This window comes from Lemur catta, chromosome 3 (assembly GCF_020740605.2).
Source record: "Lemur catta isolate mLemCat1 chromosome 3, mLemCat1.pri, whole genome shotgun sequence".
Taxonomy (NCBI): Eukaryota; Metazoa; Chordata; class Mammalia; order Primates; family Lemuridae; genus Lemur; species Lemur catta.
Genome location: NC_059130.1, coordinates 104,849,130 through 104,871,449, shown reverse-complemented (window position 1 = coordinate 104,871,449; position 22,320 = coordinate 104,849,130). Strand labels below are relative to the sequence as shown.

The 22,320-nt window shown below is 57.8% G+C and overlaps 1 protein-coding gene across 1 annotated transcript; it reads right to left on the bottom strand.

Annotated features, from left to right (window-relative positions):
- Nucleotides 1-1,518: 1,518 nt before the first annotated feature.
- On the bottom strand, nt 1,519-10,647 carry MATN1 (matrilin 1). The gene is made up of 8 exons (XM_045546465.1): nt 10,521-10,647; nt 8,440-8,786; nt 5,796-6,018; nt 5,025-5,150; nt 4,149-4,565; nt 3,508-3,660; nt 2,663-2,743; nt 1,519-2,031 (listed from the first exon to the last, which is right to left on the bottom strand). The coding sequence occupies exons 1-8, from the start codon at nt 10,615-10,617 to the stop codon at nt 1,982-1,984; spliced, it is 1,494 nt and encodes a 497-aa protein (XP_045402421.1). The 5' UTR covers nt 10,618-10,647; the 3' UTR covers nt 1,519-1,981.
- Nucleotides 10,648-22,320: the final 11,673 nt, after the last annotated feature.

Genomic DNA, 22,320 nt, shown 5'->3' with positions numbered 1-22,320 from the left:
CAGCACCACCAGCCAGGTAACTGGGGTCCCCATGTTCACGTTCCCAGAAGAGAAATGCTGACTGGCCCAACTTAGGTCAAGTGTCCACCCCTTGACCAGTCAGGTGAAGCCAGGAGGCCGGGTTACACCGCATCAACACAACTGCAGCTCCCCCATCCCATGTGTGCGGAGGGGAGAGGAGTGGATAACCCCAGAAGAAAGGAAGTACTGGCTTAGCTGTCACAACATGGGGGCCTGGGGCTGTGACAAGGAGCCTCCTTGGACAGTAGAAAACCCCTACCCCAGGGCCTGGCACAGAGAACAGGCCGAGGGAATGGTGTTCGAGGTGGTCTTCAGGTCCCAGGGGCAAGGGTGGCCGTGCCATGGTTAAGTTGCTCTTGTGTAGCTGTGCTGTCGTGTTGATGTGGCTCTTGGCTATTGTCAGTGTGGTCATTCTGCCTCCTTGAACTGCCTCTGAGGAGGATCTTGCAGCATGGTCTGAGCTTCTTGCAAAAGCCTTTTAAACATGCTCTCAAGCGTGACTCTGGTAGTAACACTAAAAGTGCTCCGTTAAATAAGAATGGGTGCAGAAAAATCACTGAAGCGCCCACTCAAACCTGGGAGAGGGGGGTGGGATCTCAGCGTGTGGCTGGTGGACTTCAGGAGGGGGTGGGGTGAAGGGGGACATGTGGATCAGGAATCTGTCCCTGTGCAGCCCCTGGTGTGGGAGGTGGGGGATAAAGTCACCCATGTACAGGAGACAACAAAGAGGACAAGGGTGGGGGGCGTGGAGGGGCACCAAGGGCCAGCCCAGGCTCAGGCTGGAAGCCTCCTCTTATCAGCTCTCACATGCACACGCCCCCCGTGGGCTCCCAGACATGGAGAGGAGGCACAAACCCCTGGTGCAACGTAAACCCACTCTCTTCCTCCAGCTGGGCGAGGGTGACATGAGCACCTGCTCAACTGTAAGTCCCTTAAGGGCAGGATCCATCGCTGTCTCATATGCCACCATGTCCCCACTGCCTGACATTGAGGTACACTCTGTAAGGATTTGATGTTTGAATGAATGAATGAATGAACAAGTGAGTCTGATCTGGTGCCATTGCCCCTTTTCACCAACAGTACGGACAGGTGGCCTTAGTCGGTCCTGTTCTCCAGGATGGCCAGCCGCTTACCCACAGCTTCCAGTGGACTTTTTCTTTACTGTCCTGCAGTCCCGGACCCAGGCCTGTCTCTCCCACCGACCCGCTGCTGAGCAGTCATCTCACCATTCAGACGCCCAGCAGTCCCCTCCGTAAAGTGGGGTTGGCTCAAGCCTTTTCTGGGTTTGGTTACTGGGAGGATGAAATGAGGCTATGTGAATGGGTTTTCAACTGAAAAGGCAGGACAAAGGTGAGCTGGTTCTGGTGTGGCCACTGTCCTCATGGTCACTGCCACAGATGCCATCCTCGCACCCCCCACCTGCCACCCTTATCAACCCTTTCTCCTGCTCCCCAAATAACCACACTGCCTCTAGCCCCATTCAGTGCTTAAGTTAATCACATTTAATTATTTCTCATCAGGGAATAGAGAAATCAGAAAAGAGATTCACAGCACTTGGAGTCAAGAAAGGGTTAACTAAAAAAAATGGGAATATATTAAGCTTTTGATGGGAAAACATGCAAACGCAGTCCCTCTCACACTCACACCTACGATCTGACTCTCGCACTCGCGGCCCACCTACCACACTCACGCCCGCCCTCAGGTGCGTGCGCACACACATGCACATGCGCACACACATACTCACATGCACACGCTCCACGCACACGTGCACACACACGTGTGCTCCCCAGCGCCACCACACACTGCCAACAGGCACACTCAAACACACTCCCTCCCGCTCCCAGGCTGGCCTCCCTTGCTAAAATGGCAAAGCTAGACTAAACTGGGGCTCTTGGGGACACACGTAGGACTCTGCACTTGGGCTGGGGAGACGGAGAGGCCGCAGGAGGGACAGGTGGCCTTAGACGATCCTGTTCTCCAGGATGGCCAGCCGCTTACTCACAGCTTCCAGTGGACGCAGAGTTAAGGAAGGGCACAGGCTGGCCAGATTAGAGCAATGGCAGGTGTGGCCCTGCTTTGGGACCCCCCTTCCTGTTGCTACCAGAGGACCCCTCTTCTAAGGGCTTTCTCTCGCTCCCTACAGCACATGCTCCCCCTCTGCCAAAACTCATCCCTCCACTGTCCTCAGGACGGTGCTTTCCAAAAAGCACAGCCAGGTACTGTGGGCCCCGCACACCCAGCCCCGCTCGCCCCGCTGGGTCCCACACGTCGTCCTGACCGAGCCAGGGGAGCTGTCAGGGGCCCAGCCCCACCTCTGAGTGGGGGCTGTGTCAGCCATGTCACCGAGACCCTGGGGAATGGGGAATCCACAGGGCACCATGTTCTCCTGAGCGTGTCCAGACTGTGTGGGTGTCCAGTCCCCAGATCCTTGCTTCTGCCTCAGTTTCCCTGTTTACCCTCTAGGAGCCCCTGCTTTTGACAGGGTCTGTACCAAAGCTGGCACCAGCCTATCTGGGCAAAATGCAGCCCTCCCTCAGCAGGAGGCAGGCAGGAGGACCTGCCCCAACCTGCCTGCACGTGGCCCCCTCCCCCCCACGCTGCCAGCCCTCCCCGGCCCGCAGCCGCCTCCGGGGAAGGATATGCTTCCTGGTCAGGGCCTGCAGCAGCCCCTCCGCTTCCGCCTGGAATTTCACCACGGACTCGCAGGCACACGGGTCTTCCTCTGCAGTGGACAGGAAGGCGGGGAAGAGGAAGGGGCTGCTGAGTAGTTGCCCAGGGGGAAGGGGAACGGTCACTGCCCAGGGCCAGGACTGGGGAGACCTTGGGAGAGTGGGGGGAGCTTTGGGTCTGAGAAGGCAGAGACAGAATCCCTGAGACAGAGCCCCTACGAGTGATGGAGGGGAGATTCCTGAATGTCCTCCTGGTCCCTCAGAGCCCTGATAATGAACTACAATAATAGCATCCCTGTGCCGGGCACCCACCATGTACAGATCACTGTTGGGGTCTTTCTGTCATCTTGGTGACTCCTTACCCCAACTCTGGGTTTGAAGTCATTAATCTCATTTTACAAATGAAGAATCCAAGAAGTGAAACAACTTGCCCATGGCCACGGTGTCACAGCAAAGCGGCAAAGCCAGGTACATCTGGCTGTGGCATCCACGGTCTTTACCATGAGGAACCAGCCGGCGAGGCCAGCAGGGAGGACTGGGGGAGGCAGGAGCATTCCAGCCCTGGCAACCCCAGTTATTAACAGTTGTTCCACCCTCCTGGCCTTGACTTTCCTGTCTGTAAAATGGGGATAATGGCATTCCCACCAAATGAATGATTTAATGCTTGAGCACTGAGAACAGCGTCATCCACATAATGAGCATTCAATATATGTTTGCCGGCAGTAAGCGCTGAGCTGGCCAGCCCACGTCCCGGTTCTGCCAACTGCTTCTCCCCACCCACACCCCCTTCCAGGATGCCAGCCCCGGCCTCACTCACCCACACAGATCTTCTCCTGCAACTTCTTGCCGATCTGGTTGATGGTCTTGAAGTCAGCTGTGTAGAAGTAGTGCTCTGCCACGGGCTCCGAGGCGATTTCCCTCAGCTCGTCCTCCACGGCATTGCCCACGCCCACAGCAAACATCTTAAAGCCTGCCAGGAGGAGCAAGACAAGTAAGCTGGCCGTGGTGACAGGCAGCCAACACCAGACACCTCCTGGTGGCAGCTGCTGGAATTGCAAGCACAATGCTGGGACAATGACAATGTGGAAATTTACTGAAGTTCCACGTGTCAGAATCTTTGTTCTGAGAGGTTCATTGAACCCTCATAATCATCCATCTGGTGATTATTATTTTCCTTTTTTAATAAGTGACAAAACTGAGTCTCAGGATTGTCCCAAAGTGGGGTTTGCTTTCCAACAGTTGGTGTGTTCTTGGAAACATTCAACTGGAAAAGTTCCCGCCTCGTCTACAAAAGGACCATAAAAACAAGCCACTTACTTTTCTGGGGCCTCAGTTGGACTAACCAATCCTCCCCAATCAAATGCACCTGGGTTTAAGGTGCTAATCAGAGCCACCAAGGTAAACTACAGTCGGGCTGTACCATCAGTGGTGCCCAGGGTCCAGGCAGGCAGCACCTACCGAGGTCCTTGGCCTTCTTGGCAGCATCATTAATGTAGTCCTGGCTCCGGCCGTCAGTGAAGACGATGCCCACCTTCTGGGCACCGGGCCTGGCCCCGCTGGACACAGTGAAGGAATTGTCGATGAGGTACTTGAGGGCAGCCCCGGTCATGGTGCCCTTCTCCATGTAGGACATATTTCGCACAGCCGCCTTGATGTCCTTCTTGGTGTGGAAGCGGCCCAGCGGGAACTCCTGGCGCACGGAGCTTGAGTACTGCACCAGCCCCACCTGGGCCAGCTTGTCTGACACGTCCAGGGTGTCCACAATCTGGTTGATGAACTTCTTTACCAGCTCAAAGTTCTCTGGCCGCACACTCTTGGATCCATCAATAAGGAAGACCAGGTCGGTGGCTGAGCTGCCACTACCGCCACTGCAGACTGGGAAGGGCGGGAAGGCGAGGGGTTGAGGCTTAAGGACATAGTCATCCATCCCAACCACTGGCTGGGCACCCACCACACACCACACACCAAGCTCTGTGCTGGGGATCATTCCGTTTTGCCCTTGGAACTGCCTCTGTAAGCCAAGGTTCCTGGCCACATTCTACAGCATTGGAAACCAAAGCTCCAACAGCTGTTAAATCACACACCTCAGCAGGGGTGGCGCCAGGATTTGAGTTTGAGGCTAAACCACACTAAACCCAGCTCGCATTGTATTAAAAAGAGGGACAGAAGTCAGGAGAGAACTTTCTGCAGACACAAACGCTAAAAGGCAACTATCTACTCTGAAGACTCGTCCAGAGGCAAAGTGCAGAAAGGATCCAGTGGGTTTCCTGGGGAACAGCCAAGCCCCGTCACCTCCCCCCCCTCCTGGGGCTCGCCTGTGTCCAGCCCACTGACCATTGCAGGTCTTGCCATCACTGTTGAGGGTGAAGCCCTCGCGGCAGGCACAGGCGTAGGAACCTGGGGAGCTGATGCACACCTGCTCACAGTCGTGGTCTCCCGTGGCACACAGGTCTGACACCACTGCAGGGACAAGGGAAGGCTCAGATCTCACAATCACAGGGCCTTGGCCATCTCAGCCAGGATACCCTCACCGACCATGGAGCCCAGGCCCCCTCACACACTCGGGAAATTGAGGCCCGGAAAGAGGTAGAATCCAGGCCCCAGATTCTCAGCTGGTCACATTACAAAGACCACCCTCACAGGCCCACCTCCCCTCTGCATAGGACTATGAACCCTCTCCTGGCAGTGCCCAGACCCCTCAGATCCTCCTGCATCACAGAAAACTTTGGCACCCAAAGCCCCCGACATAGAAACACGTACAGGTTTTGCAGGCGCGCCTCTCACTGGGTTCTGGCCCTTCCTTGGTCTCTGCTAGGACTCTGCCACATAAGAGCCCTAACCCAGGGCTGGGGACCCGCCTCCGAATCAGGCTCCGCCCCAGCTCTGGCCCCGCCCCTGGTGCTGGCCCCACCTCAGTCTGATCTAGGTCCCACCCCAACCCACGTGGGCCCTGCCCCAGAGCGGGCCCCGCCCCTGATGTTGGCTCTTGCTCAGGCCCCGCCCCGGACAGGCCCCGCCCCGGCCTGGCCCCGCCTTCTGATGTGGCCCCGCCCCAACGGACTTTAGGTGTCCCCGCTTGCCCGGGCCCCGCCCCGCGCCGCGCACCGCAGAGGGCCTCCTGGAACTTCCTGGACAGCTTCTCGATGACGCTGTAGCTCTCCACGTAGTCCACGTGCTCCTCCTGCGGCTCGCTGGCGATCTGCCGCAGGGTGGCCTTGTCCACGCGGCCCACGCCGATGGCGAACAGCTCGACGCCGCTGTCCCGGGCCCGCGCAGACACGTCCCGCACGCTGTCCTGGGGCCTCCCGTCCGTCACCACGATGACCACCTGCGACGCGACGCGACACGCGGGGCACGCGTGAGGCCGCCCGCCCCGCCCTCCGGGAAGCCCCGCGGGACCGGCGGGAGCGGAGACAGGCGCGGAGAGGCAGAGGGACTGGCGGGCCCTCCCCCGCTAGGGCCCGGCCCCGGGAGGACCTGGCCGGCCACGGGCGACAGTTTCCTCCGACGGAAAGAGACGGGGCTGGGGTGCTGCCATCCCAATCGCTCAGGCAGGCAGCCCTGCGATGGCCGGGGGCAGGGCCGCGCCCCCAGGCTGCGGGCTGTGGGAGCCGCGCCCGTGAGGCCGGGGCTCGGCCTGGGCAGGTGCGCGGGCTGCGCGCCCACCCGCACTCCCTCCCCGGCCCGGCGCCCTGCACGGCCGCGTCTTCGCCACCAGGGGGCGGCCGAGGCTCACAAACGGGCCCTGCCTGCCATCGGCGTCCGTCCTCCGCGCCCTGGACAGAGGCCCCTCCCGCGTGGCCCAAGGGACCAGCCAAGGAAGAGCCGCCCTGCTCTTCCTCCACTCTCCAGGACGATCCATGCCCCTGCCAGGGATGGAAGAACATGCCTGCTCCCCTCCCACGTGGCTCCTCTGCTCTGTACCCCAGAAAGAGGGAGAGAGGGGACCCTGGCGCTGAGCTGCCGCCTCACCACCCGCTGCCTGCACCTGCCCTGAGGCCCGGGTCAGGGTCGTCCCGGCTCCGCCCAGTCTGGGCTAGGCACCCAGCCCCGGTGCTGCTTCTCTGCTTCTGGCCTGGGTCCCCGTCCCTAGCCCCAGGGCCTGGCCTGCTGTCCTGGTGGCCCCAGTTAAGACGGGCCTGGGTTGTAAGTGCAGCTGCACGAGTTGCAGCTCACCTTGCTGAGCCGCAGCGCCCTCGTCTGTAAGGAGGGGCCGTGGTGGGGTGGAGCGAGAGTGGAGGTGACTCTCGGTAAGAAGCCAGGAAGGGGCAACTGATGCTTTCAGCGTCATTTCCCCGGACTCCCTGGGGGGTGATCTTGCACAATCTCTTCCCCCCAGGGCCATGGACGCCTGGCACTGAAAACCTAGTATGACTGTTCACTGCCACTTGCTGCCACTTCCCTGAGTCCCACTGTCCCCTTGAGTCCCTGCTGTTCCCCTGCGACCCAGCTTCCAGACTTCCCACAGGTGAATTCCAGGCCGAATGCCTGATGCCTGGGGCCAGCACCCCCCAGCCCCACTGTGTCACCTGCTGGAGGGGCTCTCCCATCACCTGCCCATCTGAGGCCACTGGTCTGGGCTGGGGTGAACGAGGTAACTCGAGACGGGCCAGCTACTGCTGTCAGTGCTATCACCTTCACTCCATTAGGGCCATCTTGGGCCACCCGGTCCTCTCAACCAGCATGACCATCAACCTCATCTGCAGCACTTCATACGGGAACTTATAGGTGGCCCCACAAAATAGGACCAACACACTGGCTGATATGACACTTTGAGGGGTGGCAATGGCTGGGATTACATGCGGTTGTCTGTGTGAACACTTTCTCCACCTATTAGCTGGGAAAGTAGGGCTGCCACCTCCAGGCAGGATCCTGCTCGTTCACCTGCTGTGTGCTACACAGTGGAGTGACAAGGGGATAGGAAAGAGGGCTCCCCTGGGCCGGGCCCTGGGCAGGTACACGTGACTCCCCGGGTGGACAAGGGCTGTGGTGGGGAAGTGCTGGGACCTGTGGGGGACCACAGGGGAGAGGACACCTGACCCGGCCTCCCAAGCCCTGTGCTGAACCTGAAAACATGACAATGTGGGGACGAGGCTGTGACACGCTCAGCACCCTGCCTGGAGCCCTTGCTGACTTTGGGACTTACGGTGTGTGGCTTCACGCCTCTGAGCTCAAGCCCTCAAAGGATTATTAAATAAAAAATTAGCGAACAGCACTGTGCGGCTCATGCTGTCCCAGGCCCTGTCCTGAGCACTTATGCATGTGACTCAGGCCTCATAGCAGCACTCTGAGATGCTACCATTGTCCCATTTTATAGGTGAGGACACTGAGGCATGGGGAGATGGCAGAGGTGGCACAGCCAGTCAGGGGGAGCAGGCCTTGAACACAGACAGGCTGGTGGCAGCGTCCACACCCTCATCTACGACAAAAGCATGTGGCCTGTCTCCTGCTGCCTTCACGGGGCTCAGCCTGCCCGGGGAGCCAAGGGCAACTAAACTGAAATGATCCGTGCGTACCGAGTGTGAGCTCCCGGGGTCAGGCTGGGCAAAAGCAAGTTCAAGTCCCAGCTCTGCCACTTACAGCTGGTGACCTCTGTCCAGTGACCTCCCCCTCTGGCCCTCAGTTTCCCCAGCTGTAAAGTGGCCACCTTATAGGGGTATCATGAGAATCGAAACATATTCGGGCAAACCTCGTAGCACAGAGTGGGCACTTCCAACAGCAGCAGCCCAGCGGGGCGCGGTGCACATACCTTGCTGATGTGGGGGGACCTGGCGCGACCACCCTCAGCATCGCTGAAGGCCTTGGTGATGGCGAACTGGATGGCCAGACCAGTCATGGTGCCCGTGGACAGCGGCTGGATGCGGCGCACAGCCTGCAGCAGCGCGGCCTTGGAGCCGTAGGCCCGCAGGGGGAACTCCTGCTTCACGGCGCTGGCGTAGTTGACCACGCCCACCCGGGTGGCATTGGGCCCCACATCCAGCGACTCGATGACCTGGGACAGGAACACCTTCACCTTCTCAAATTCTACAGGCCGCACGCTGCGGGAGCTGTCCACGACAAACACCAGGTCCGTGGGCCGGGTCCGGCACAGGTGCCCTGGGAGGGGCAGGAGGGAGAAGCCAGACAGCAGAGGCCAAGGTCAGGAGGCCAAGGTCAGGGCCCGGACACACCCGGAGGCAAACGAGCAGTGCATCGGGGCCACTGAGGTCTGCACGTGAGGCCGCAGGCAGAGTAGACCGCAGACCGGCTGGGCTGGCCGGGCCTTTCTGCCAGTGTGTACACACTCAGCAAGCTCCTTGCCAAAGGCCCCCAGCGCAGCCCGTGGGGAAGGCAGAGGGCCAAATCCCAGCCTTGGCAACCCACATTCACATCTGCATGCCTCAGTTTCCCCATCCATGCAATGAGCTGGCAATCCTTCCCTACAGGATACCTCAGAGAGGAGCAAGGCAGCCCGCACAGGGCTGGGCACACAGGGAAGGGGTTCCGGGCGGCACAGAGCACTATGTCCTTGAAAACACACTTCTCGGGTTGCAGCCCAGACTTGCTGCCAGAAACAAGGGCAGCTGTGTCTCCTAGCTGGGCCGAAGGACACAGAGTGTGGCCCCCCAGGCGTGGGCACAGTCTTAAGCCACAGCAGTGCCCGTCAACATGGCCTCTTGCACCTGAGCATCGGAGCAAATCACCAAAGTGGAAGCAGTTTCCCTTAGCCCGGTGGAGCCTGCTGGCTAATTGCCGAGGACGGGGAAAGGGAGCAGGAATTCCCGGTGGCCACCTTGGCAGCGTGACCAGGTGGGCCCCAAGACACCCCCCAAGGAGCAATGTCCCTCCCCACACCCAGAGAGGCAGCACCATGTGCTGGGAAGTGCACGGCGTTGGAGTGACACAAGGCTGGGTTTGAATCCCGGCTCAGCCATCCTGTGGCTCTGGGCATTTTGTGGCACCTTTCAGAGCCTTAGTTTTCTCATCTATTCAGTGGGGAGGACAAGGCCACTGCATGACACTGTCACTGGACCTGCAGCCAGGCAGGGCTCAATACAAAGGCCCTTCCCTCCCTGTCCCATGCAAGTCTGCACTGAGCAGAGCTGATCCCAAATGCCGATGCAGGAGAATCAGGAAAGGGAAGATGCGCAGAGCTGTCCCAGCCCCCCTCACTGTGCCCTGGACTGGGACTCCAGGCATCAGAGTTCCTCAAGAGACCTTAGAAACCACCTTGCAGCTGGCTCCCTGGTCCCTACTAGCTAAGGCTACAAATGGGTAAACTGAGGTCCAGAGAGGAAGAGGGGATTGGCCACCCCATGGAGTGTTAGATCAGGAGCCAGGAGGCTCAGGGGCTGTCTCATGGTGTGATCTTAGACAGACCCTCCCCTCTCTGGCCTCAGTTTCCCCATCTGTATGGGAAGAGTGGGCATGGTAGGACTCAGTGCCCAAACTTGAAACCCTGGGGGTGGTGTTGCCCCTCGGGGGCCCCATGCTGCAGGACTGGCAAGGGGGGGTGGGTTCTCAGCCCCCAAGAGCTGCACTCACCAAAGTGCCGTGAGCTCAGCCCTGGGCCTGGAGCAGCTCCAGATGTCAGCTGGCTCTATGAGTGGCTTCTGCCCCCCAGAGACCTGGAAGACCATGGTCCCTGCAGCATGTGTGGTCCCCAAGGACTGAGGACCCCTGCCCCAACCCCTGTCAGCATCACCACCTGTGTGTGCTCCTGCACCCCACTGTCCACGCCTGCCTCCCTGCCGTTCTCCCTTTCTGGATCCCACAACTCAGTGCCCAGCCCCCAGGCTGCTGGTCCAGACCCGCCCGCCCAGTGTCCCCCGGCTCACGCAGCCCCCTCACCTCTGGGCTGCGGGGTGAGGCCAAGACTTCGCGGGGCCTGGAGCAGCAGCAGCAGCAGGCTGCTGAGCACGAGGCCGGTGCCAGAGGGGACACGCATGGCTCTGGCAGCACAGGCAGCAGCAGGCACAGTTGTGGGGGCCGGGGGCCCAGGTCTTATCAACCCCAATGCCTGCCCAGCCTCCTGGCCAGGCGGCCCCCCACTGACGTGGGGGCAGCCCAGGGCGGGGCTGGGACTGAATGGAGGTGTGTGTGCCCAGAGAGGGAGGGAGCGCCTGGCCTGGGCTCCAGAGGCCCCTCTGACCACAAGGCCTCCTTTGCCCAAAGAAGCAACGGGAGCCGCAGCTGGAATTCAGGAAATCTCAGGTGGGTGGAGGTGGCTCTTCCAGGGGCTGGAGCCCGGGCTGACTCGAGGCTCCACCCCAAGCCAGGGATACCTGTGTCCAATGGCCTCATGCCCCGGCTCCACCCTGCCCCCTAAGCCTCACCCGATCCCTCCCCCACCTGCAATTCCAGCCGCAGTTTCCTCCTTAACCGCTTCCCCTTCTCCAGCCTTGCCGTCCCTGCCTCTGCTCCTACACTCTGCTCTCCAGCTGCCCCTGGATTCTCCCCAGAGGCCCCCGGGCCTTTGTACATGCAGGGCCATCTGCCCAGCGCACCCTTCCTCTCGCCAACTCTCTGCCGGGCAGAATCTTTCAAGATCATAATCGTGGCTAAAACGTGCAGTCACTCTTAGTATGTGCAAGGCGGTAGAGAAAGTTATTACGAGCACAGACTTGGGAGCCAGGTTCCCTGGGTTTGCCACACAGCAAACTGCCTGTGTGACCATGGGCAAGTGACTTCACCTCTCTGTGCCACAGATACCTCATCAGGAAACTAGGGCTGAAAACTGTGCCTGCCTCCTAGGCTGGATGCAGGCAGCAGAGGAGTTATGTGAAGTGTCTCAGTTGACCCTCAGGACAACCCTGTGAGGCAGCTACTATCAGTACCCTCATTTCCAAGATGGGGAACCAAAGATCAGAGAGCCGAAGTAACTTGTCTAAAGTCACACAGCTAAGAGGTGTTATTACCAGGATAGGGCCCCAGGCCTGTTGCTCTCAGTCATCGTTCTTGCTGTGTGACCTGGAGCTGGTGGCTTAATCTCTCTGAGCCTCAGCTCGTCACTGTGCAGTGGGAATGGTAGCTCTTGGCCTGCCTGCCTCCCTGAAGCCACATAAGGGCCAATAGGAGGACAGAAGTAGAGATGGGGGCAAAAGGTTACCGTTGCTCCAGGGGACAGGATCGGAACACTCAGGACCTGTGCCCTTCGTTCCATGTAAATTAGACCTCAATCAAAGGAAATAAACAGTTGTGAAAAAGTGATTTTGAGGAACAGCAAACCCAACCCACAGTTCTCACAGACTTCGGCAATAATTGTAATAACAGCCGCTTCCACACTTGGTGTGGCCATCGCTCACCCTACCACTGTATCTCCTTTGTTCTCCCAGCAAACCTGGGAGGTCAGCAGGTTGGAGTACGTTCGCCCGTTTGTCAGATCGAGAAACTGAGGCCCAGAGAGGCTCACTGACTGGCCTGAAGCCACCCAGTCAGTTTAGGGGCAGAGCCGGGCCTGGAAACTCAGGCCTCGCTCCCCTTTGTGCCAGTGTTAGAGAAGACGGAAGTTCAAAGCACTTCCTCTGGCTTTTCCCCTTGAAGTCTCGTCTGTGCCTGACGCACAGCCCTCCCATGTTCCAAATACCAGTGAGGCTGCTGAGTCCTTTCCCCTCTGCGACTCTGAAGTCAAATTCTCTCCCGCAGAGACGCTGCAGAGTGGTGACGAGGGTGCGTGTCCCTCCCCACGACGGTGTTACCAAGGCCTCCCCCAGAGAGCATCAGCTCCCTCCGAGCAGGGGTCTCATCTGTCTTGGGCACCACGGAATCCCTGGGACGCAGTGCAGTGCCCGGCACAGGGTGTGTGGTGAGCAAATGAAGGAATGAATCAAAAGTAGGAACAAACCTCGAACCAGTTCCATTTACCTGTAAACGGTCAAGGGTCACGCACGAGTTAGCAGTGGTGACCAGAGGTGACAAGGGCACAGTGCTCTCCCTGCGCCCTGAGGAAGGTGAACGAGGAGGACGTGAGCCGGAGTCTCCTCGCCAGCTGCCCCCGCCCGGGCGGGCAGGGCTGCGTCCGGGGCTGGGGGACGAGGCCCTGTTAGCCAGGCAGCAGCTGGTCCCATGAAATGGCCCTTTCAGCTCCGTCTCTGAATGGCAGTTCTATGGGCCCCTCGGCGGAGCACAGGCACCTTCTGTGTCGCTCCGCCACTCATTAGCAGGGCCACGGAAACGTGCTGCAGGTACGTTTTCAGGAACAGAGACAGGCCCCCAAGGAAAGAGCAGCTTTCACATTCCATAGCAGGGCCGGGGGCTGGCAGGGGTGGGGGGTGGCGAGGAGGCCTGGAAGTTCAGCTTATACATCGAGGAAAGAAAATAAATAGTTGTGTTTTTCAGACGTGAAATATTTTTCCCCAGGACTCAAAATCGGGAACAGCATGTCCGGTATTGTCCAGAGAAATTCGCGGAGGGGCCTTCTTCAAGTCAGGCAGGCGGCTGCTCCCTCTCCCCGTTTGCACACCCCTGGGCTTCCAGAAACTTAAAGCCTTTAGTGTTTCATGCAAGACAGAACGTTTGTAATCAACTGAGAGGCCTCTGGGCAGTGTGGTTCAGTGGGAAGCACACAGGACTCCCGCTCCAGTGCTCCCAGGCACAGCTCTTTCCCTAAGGAGCAAACCCGGTTATCTTGCGCCCCTCTGATGGGTGACGCAATGTCACCCAGGACAGCCTGCCCCTGCGTCCGCGGCTCAGCATCCTCAGTTTTGCTGCATCCTCCTGTACCTTTTCTGCTACTTTTTTTTTTTTTTTTTTTTGAGACAGAGTCTCATTCTGTCGCCCCAGCTAGAATGCCGAGGCGTCAGCCTAGCTCACAGCAACCTCAGACTCCTGGGCTCAAGCAATCCTCCTGCCTCAGCCTCCTGAGCTGGGACTACAGGCATGCGCCACCATGCCCAGCTAATTTTTTCTATATATTTTTAGTTGTCCAGCTAATTTCTTTCTATTTTTAGTAGAGACAGGGGTCTCACTCATGCTCAGGCTGGTCTCGAACTCCTGAGCTCAAACAATCCGCCCGCCTCGGCCTCCCAGAGTGCTAGGATTACACGCGTGAGCCACCACACCCAGCCCTTTTCTGCTACTTATTTAATCTTTGTCTGTAAGTAACTCTAAGCCAGCTTGCTTTTTTCAAATTTCTCCTCCTCCTAAGAAATCATAGCCATGAAATCACTGGCTTGGTGTACCGTTTATATATCGATTCCAATAAATATTCATTCAATATAAAATTCTAAAAAATTCAGATTAATTCAAATAAATTCAAAACTAATTAAATTTAACTTTTTCAGCCACATATGTCCCCAAATTAGCTTGCGTTCTGCCGGTGACATGCAGGCCAGACTTCAAGGGATCTCATGAAGTGAAATGGCTTTAGAATCGGACAGAGCTGGGTTTGAGTGCCTGTTCTGTTGGCACGGGCCAGCTGCGGTGACTTCCGGTCAGTCCCCCCCTTTTCTGCTCATCTGGTTCATGTCTGTAAAAATGGAATCTGGATGCGAATGTCGCGGGATGGTGGTGAGGACACGCAGTGAATGCCACATGGAGGCCTGTTGCTGGGTTATTCGGGGTGGGGTAAGCTACGCTGCAGTAACAAACGAGCCCCCCAGTCACCGTGGCTGACACAGGGCTCGCTTCTCACTCTCCCGTGGCACCGTGCAGCGCCAGCCAGGTGCCCCCACCCAGGGCCCCCCATGGCTGCCTCCGTCTCGCTCTCCCACCACTGCCAAGTGCTTTGTCTCCAGCCACAGGGACAAGAGAGAGACAGCAAGTGTCTCCTTACCTGCCTCAGACAAGGAGTCACATCCCCTGACTCCACTTGGGTGCCCAGGGGTGGATGTGGGTATCTAGTGAGCAGTGACAGTCTCTGTCACCCTTCCCAGGTGAAAAACTTCCGTTAGCCGTGTCGCCTCTAGATCAAAGCTGAGACTCAGCCGGGCATCCAGGGCTCTTATAGTCCGTTTCCTCCCGCCTTTCCCAGGACACTGTCCCTCTGCCTCTCCCTCCGTCCCTACATGCCACTCTCTCCTCTGCCCAGAATGAGTCACTCCCTCTGCAGTCTTCAGACCCAGAGCCTCGAAGGCAGACTCCACCCTTCGCGCAAGCACGTTGTCAGAGTTTGTGCTCAGCAAATGGTTTATTGGGGGAAATGTAAAGCCTTGAATCTCGGGCTCTGACGGAAACTCAGAGGTCACCTACACCTGCGTATGCAAACCTGGCCACCCACCCACTCACCTAGAGAGGCTGTTACAAACACAGGCTCTACCCACGCTGGGCCACAGGGCCAGCCCTCACACCTGGGGGCAGCTGAGAGAGCCTTCCACGGGGTCAGTCGCTGGGATAGGAACAAGCGTTTCGAGAAGCGGCCTTAGGTTTAGCGCTGGGAGCTACAGCTGGCCCATCTCGGTGCCCTTCAGCCCACTGTGGGCTCAGCCCACGGCAGCTCAGCACACAGTCCCCACCGTCACTGGACCCTCGACCAACAGCTTCCCCACGCCCACAGGGCAATCCTCAGACGTGCTCCTCGGGATTCCTCAGAAGGTCCCCAGCAGGAGTGAGCCCCCGTTGCCTACAGAGGTGACCTGCTTATTAAAGCTCTTTTTATTGGCTTTTGTCCCTTCCCTGCCTCACTTGCCCTCTCACTGTGTTTCCTGGGATCATCCCAAATAAACTCCCTGCACCCAAGTCCTTGTCTCAGGACTGCTTTGGGGGGCTGCTAACACAGCTAAGACAAAGCTTTCTCACCTGCGGGAGTCCAAGACAAGGACATGGGGGCGGGGGGAACAGGGGCCCTGACAGGTGAGGGACGGTAGCAGGTGCCGGTGCAGAAACCTGGAGCTGCCAGGATCTGCGGACTCTGAGCAGAATCCTCATCTAGATGCATTTGCAAGTTATAGTTTATACTCCCTCTGTTAACCCCAAACTGTTGACAAAGTTTGGATAAGATTTTTCCAGAAGAAAAATGCAGACTCCCAGGCTCCATTCCAGACCCAGTGAATCTATATTTCTAAGCTGTCCAAGTAGTTCTAAACCTGGAGATGGGACTAAACCACGGATCTTCATGCAACCTTCCATAAATTCTCTATCTCTGGAAAGCTGTCGTGCAGCCTGTGGCAGAACACCTCTTAGATGGGGAGCTTGCTCCCTTGCAAAGTATTCCACCCAGCTCTAAAAGTGAGCATGTCCTCTGGTATACCATGTTCAGTGACCTGAAGACATGGGCCTGTCGCCCCTGAGTCAATTACCCCTTGATGAAAACATCCTCATCTCCCACAATTATCCTTTATAACACATGTATAATTCAGACTCATACCAGCCTGACACCTGCTCCCAGTGGCATTTCAAGTTGTCTCTTTCCCTCTTAAAGATTTGAGCTCTGAATTTAATATAACCCTCCAGCTAGCAGAATGGAATATATTTTCTCCCCCATTTTCCAACATACCTAACCTCTATTCAGGGTGCCTGAAACCCCTGCTGTTTTCTCTGCAACCTCAAAACAGAGCCTCTGGAGACCTAAGAGCACATGAAGACGTGCAAACAGTGGCTACCTCTCCTGTTTGACCCTTCAGTTTCCAAACTCTTGTTCTACACTGACCAAGACTTCCGACATTCAGGGTTGTGGTTGCTGCCCCCTAGAAGTTTAAGGAGAGAAAAACAAAACTTCCAAATCGGGAAGGGGTGGCACATTTTCTATTGCTGTGTAACAAATCACTGCAAACTTAGTGGCTTAAAACAGCACAAATGTACTGCCTCACGGTTTCGTAGGCCAGAAGTCCAGGCACAATTGAACTGGATCCTCTGCTTGGTGTCTCCCAAAGCTGAAGCCAGGGTGTCGGCTGGGCTGAGCTTCTTTCTGGAGCTCAAGGTCCTCTTTCAAGCTCAAGGGGTGCTGGCAGAATTCAGTTCCTTGTGGTTGTAGGACCGAGCCCCCTGCCCCCTGTTCTCTGGCTGGTTGTTAACCAGGGGCCCCTCCAGCCTTCTCCTGCTTCAACTCTCTCTCCTCGCAGGAGGAGCCCAGCTGCTTTTAAGGGATCACCTGATTGGGTCAGGCTCACCCAGGAGCATCGCCCTGGCTTAACATCAGCTGTGCCTCATCATATAACCTAATGGCAGAGAGACCCGGGCGATTCGCAGGCTCCACCCACACACAAGGGGAGAGGATTTTACAAAGTCATAGGTCACTGGGGCCATCTTGGAATTCTGCCTGCCTCGGGGGTATATTTGGGTATAGAAGGAGCGAGGGCAGGCAGGGTGTTGACAGGGAAAGCCAGCAGGTTTTGGTTTGGGGGAAGTTGCTTCAGTGTGGTCGCCACGGGAAGGCCCAGTGCTAATGAAAATACCAGCAGGACAGCCGCGGGCCGCGCTGGCGACCTGCCCCCCACGGCACTTGGAGAGGCAGCCCAGGCCCTGCGCGGTGGGGCGGTGGGGGAGGCCCCTGTGGACTTGGCAGCCTGAGAGCGAGGCCCGGCCCTGTTCTGACTCAGCGGGTGACACAACTGCGGGCAACCGAGGCATGTTACCATGTCAAAGTTGTCCCACCTACGGCCTTCATGAGGATGTCCCACTCCATCCAGTAACGTTTAAATCCTTCCCCCTCACATTCTCCCCGGGACGCCCAGTGTCGTCCTGCAGCAGAGGAGCTGAGCAGTCGCACAGGGACTTTCCTACTGTGTCCCTTGTTCTTGCCCCCGTCCCGCCTGAGGGGCTTTAGGGGACCTCAGCTTTTCTCAAATCCTTCCGACAGGAATCCAGCTCCACCCACCCACACAACCTCAGCAACTTGGCCCCGCCAAGGTCAAGGCTGAATGTATCTGTGGTCTTCCGGGTCGTGAGTTATCAGAGGTGAGACGGTGGCGCTCCCAGACTGGAGGCGCCCCCGACACATCTCCAGGCTTCACCCAGCTGCTCTCCTGCCTGGAATGTCCCCCCAGCACGCAGGGCGGAGGAAGCTCGAGTGAGTGTCCTGTTTGACCATCTGGACCATGGGGGCGGCAGCACATCTGTTTCCCAGGTGGACTCTATTTATTTAGAACTGCGGCTCCCTGGTGCTGGCCAAGCTCTGCTGTGCCCCTGCCCATGGGAACATTCTCAGTGGCGAATCCGGAAGCTTCCTCCTTGGAGGCCCAGCAGAGAGACTGGGCTGTAGGTGCTGGTTCCCAGAGAGCCCATCGGGCGGGCAGCGGGCAGGGCCTGTGGCTGCAGAGACACGCCCAGCAGAGGCTCTGCGGCCACCCAGAGACCCGGGCAGCCTGGGGTGGGTCTCTCCCTGCCCTGTGGGCTGCTTTTCTTGACACTTAATTTCATGGCAAATTAGAGACATTGCCAGGGTGCCTGGTTGGACATGACCCTCTGGTCTCCCCAGAGTCGGGCTCCAAGGAAGCAGCCTGCCCACAGCCATGGAGCCAGGTCTCGTCGTCTGCATGCCGGGCATGCTCACCCCACCACTCCAGGGGGCTGCAGGGTAGCTGAGCCTCTCGTCCTGCCACAACCCCATTTGGGCCACAGCCTCTGTGGTCTGAGGTGTCACATGTGGCTCCTGACACCTCGCAGGTGTGCTCTTGGTCTCAGGCCCCACGAGTGGTTAGGCAGGCTGGCAGCCAGTGCCTGGACAGGGTGGGCAGGCATGTGCACTCATCTGAGGGCACATCTGGGAGGCCACAGCTCAGCATCCTGTCCCACTGATGGGTTAACACCTCCATGAACCTGGGTGACACCCAGCTGACATCCCACCCACATGTCCACAGGTGACATTCATGTCTCAACCTCCCTCCGTCCTCGCTCTCCTGAACGCCTGAACTAGAGACACAGCTGCCTCCCGAGCACCCCCATCACACGTCCCCGAAGGTCACTGGAATCCAACACCAACTCATCCTCTTCCATGCTCGTCCCCTGTCCTCAGCTCAGAGCTGGCACCACCCTCCCAAACGCTGTCCAAACCCGGGCACCAGCCTGGGCCCTCCTCTTTCCCGCTCCTGTGTCCAAGCCCCGCGGGTCCTGCTTCCCCGGTGCCGCTTGAATCTCAGAGCAGCCACCACCCGAGTTCAAGCCCCCATCATGTGTCACCTGGGCCACTTCTGCCATCCGCCTTCTGTCCGGGCCCCTGCACCCCAATGCACCCCAGTCCTCCACCCCAAGGCAGCCCTGGGGCCCTCGTGAGCAGTCGCCTGCTCACTACCCACGTGCGTGTGTTGGGCCGGTCTGTCCTCAGTGCCAGGCGTACAACGGCGATTAGGCCTCACTCCCTATCTTGGAGGAGCTCACCAAGGTTCTAAATCCATGCCCTCGCCCAGCTCATGTCCTTCAGTCCCCCACAGCTGTCAGGGCCATGTCCAGACTCCCCAGCCAGGCCACTAAGACCCCAGGGGATCTGCTCCCAGGCTCGCCTCTTCCTTCCTCCCCAAACGCACTCTCAGCCCCAGCCCCACGGGCCTGATACCAGCTGCCTTTGCCACGTGCTGGTTTGTGGAAGGCATTGCTGGGTGGGTTGTTCCAAATTCCCTTGCAAAATACTCACTTTTCCAAGGCTCTCTTGTGCCTAGGGGCACCATGTGACCAGTCCTGACCAATGAGATATAAGGCAACCTCTGACTGTTTCTAGGAAAGCCTTGAAGACTGATGTGTTGGCAGGAGTAGCAGCAGCCATCTTATGAGCGTGAGGGGAAGATGAAGAGAAGTTAAGAGACTTCAGCCCTAATTGTTTTTAGCTGCTGAAACAATGCCAGCAACTACCTGTATCTGGATTTCTTGTTATACATGAAAACTATACCATACCCCCAATTGCCTAAGCCACCAAGGTTGAGTTTTCTCTTTCTTATAGCCAAGCACACTCCTGATCAAACACACTCAATGTTCTTAGCATTGTAGATGCTTAACTCATTTGCTTCTCAACAATCCTATGATGGGGAGGTTTTTGTTTAGCCCATTTTATAGATGAGGAAACTGAGATTCAGATCATGTGGCCTCCAATTAGTGGAACTTGGATTCAAACCCAAGCAGTCCAGCTCCAGAGAGCCTCCCTACCCCACGCTGCCCCACCGTATTCCACCCCCAGCTCTCTCAGGCCTCCACCCTCTGCAGAGGACAACCTCCCACCTGGAACCCCCTCCCCTCCCCTTCACCTGGCGAACTCAACTTCAGCTCTGGAATCACCTCCTCCAGGAAGTCTGCCCTGACCTAGCAGCCTGGAGGCAGCTGTGTCCACCCCCCCAAGCCCCTGGGCTCCCCAGCCCCTCCCGGCTCCCGTCTCAGCATTGATCATTCCATGTTGCACTTGCCCGTCTCTTTCCCTCGCCATACCCATGAGCGCAAGGACAGGCGGAGCATTTGCTCAACTTCATGGTCCCTGCCTGCCCAGCTCCAGGACCGGGCACAGAGTAGGCCTCTGGGAATATTCTGGAACAAGTGAATGAATGAAGATCCTGTCAGGGATCCAAACTCCATGTCACATAACTGAAGTGAAAGAACTTGTGTGTGTGTGTGTGTGTGTGTGTGTGTGTGTGTGTGTGTGTGCAGGGAGTGCGGGTGGCGGTTAGGGTGGGTACCACGGCAGAGATGCTCTGTGCAGGAGCAGGCTTGGGGCTTGGCATGGCCACTTTCACATCCTCAACAGGCCACCCTGGGCATGGGGAGTAGAAGTGTCCTTTGGAGCCCTCAAAGCCAGGAGTTAAGACCAGAGAGCAAGAACCTGTTTTTTAAAACAGGCCGCAGCTCAGCAGAAGGACGTACTTGCTAGTTGATGCAGCTGCCCCAGCTTGGAGGGAGGGGATGGCCGTGACAGGAAGGAGCTCCCCATCGATGGGGGGCACGAGCCCAGGCAGGAGGCTGCGCCTAGAAGGGGTGGAACCAGCAGACCCCGAGGTCCCTTCTGGTCCAAGATCCTAGCGCTCTGTGGCCAGCTCCAGTAGCCTGCAACATCCAAAGCTTCCCGCTGCCCCTGAGCCCCGCCCTTCCCACCCCACCCCCATACGCCAGAGCCCTGCTGAGGGCCCGGAGCTTGGAATGGGAGTGAAATGAGGGCCTTGTGAGGTGGAGGGTCCCGAGAGGAAGGATAAAAGGACCAGAGGACAAGAAAGGACCAGAAAGGCCCAGAGGGACAAGCTCAGGTCCAGCCAGGCTGACCGGAGCCCAAGCCCAGCTCTGCCATTGACCGATGCATGACTTTGGGCAGACGCCTTCCCCTCCCTCAACCTCAGGAATGACGGTGGCAGGGCACCTGCCGCGTGCGGCTGTTGGGAGACTCACGGAGCTGACACTCTGAAGGGCCCACTCCATTATGGGGACCTTCCTGCTACCATCACAGCCCCGAGAAACCTGAGGTTTCCCCGCTCAGCAACCCGGGTTTAATTTTGCCAACTCCCCTTTCCCCCCAGGAGACAGTCCAGGCCGCCCTCACCTGCCCAGCCCTGGAGCAGCCCCTCCTCCCTGGGGCCAGCTCGTTTCCGGGCATGTAGCTCAAACAGTCCTTCTCAGTGCGTCCAAACTGTCCCAGCCTGTCAAAGGACCCCTGTATGAGCCTCAAACAGGGCATTGATAGGGCCTCGGCGAGGGCTGGCCAGGCGATCGTGGGCTCGCTTGGCTTGGCCGACCACTCGGACGTCCCCAAACCCAGCTATTTCCTGTTCCTCGGGCCAGCCCCCTCCCAGCTGCCGGGCCACAGGGCACAATCCCACTATACATCTCAGCGTTTTTCTGCGCTCTGGGCCAGGGGTGGGGGGTGGGGTAAGGGGGACAGACGGGGTAGTCACATCAGCAAGTTCAGGGTCTTTTGGCCCTTGGGACACACAGCCATGCTCCTTTGGTCCCCTCTTGGTAGGATGCAAGGCTGGGGACAAGGCCAATCCCCTTCCTCCCATGACCTCTGTTCCCAATCCACACTCGGTGGGGACTTCTCAGGGGCCGTATTCACATGGGTCTTCACAAGGAGCTCACATAGACTGGGGCCCCAGCCCCTCTCAGCAGCCTCCATTTGGAGTAGGGGGAAAGAATGCTCTTGGTCTAATCTCTGAGTGCTGTGTGGCCTCAGGAAAGTAACTTGATGTCTCTGGGCCACGATTCCCTCATGTGAATAAGAGCTCACTTTCCATCTCTGTTAGAGTCACACTTGTCAATTGCTTGGGGGTCTAACAAAGAGCAGGTAAAATCCTTGGAGAAATCTGCCATCCCCAAGAAAAGCCGACAGCAACTCTCAAACCCATCTCCTTCCCTGCTCCCCCACGGGACCACTTCACCAGCCTTCTTACTGGTCCCTGAATTTGGTCTCTTCCCTCCTAAAACCCAAACCTGACCCTGTAATTCCTTTTCCCCAAACTCTCCAGAGACACCTGTCCCAGGATCAGTCCACACTCATTGGCATGACCTTCAAGGCTCTATGAGGTCTCCTTTGGAATTGGTGGCAGATCCCATCCCAAACTGCCCTCGCTGTCCCCATTGACTTCCCTCGGGCAGGTGTCAGCAGCTCAGCACCCCCAGGGCAGAAAACGTAAGAGATGGAGAAAGAGAAGGAGAGTTATTAAAGAGTTTGAGTCCTGGATCCAGCCATGCCTGAAGTCAAAAATCCCTGGATTTTTTATTTATGTGAGAGCCAAGAAATATCATGACCACCTTATATTTTATGATAAACTTGGTTCACTAAAGGTTTCTGTTACTTGCAACCATGTCCTTC

What these genes read in the sequence shown, in the direction of transcription:
- MATN1 (XM_045546465.1), bottom strand. Translation starts at nt 10,617, where the DNA reads ATGCGTGTCCCCTCTGGCACCGGCCTCGTGCTCAGCAGCCTGCTGCTG. An exon ending in GTTCCAGGAGGCCCTCTGCG is followed by an intron (nt 5,151 to 5,795) that starts GTGCGCGGCGCG and finishes TTGTCCCTGCAG; the next exon opens with TGGTGTCAGACCTGTGTGCC. An exon ending in CAAGAAGGCCAAGGACCTCG is followed by an intron (nt 3,661 to 4,148) that starts GTAGGTGCTGCC and finishes TCCTCCTGGCAG; the next exon opens with GCTTTAAGATGTTTGCTGTG.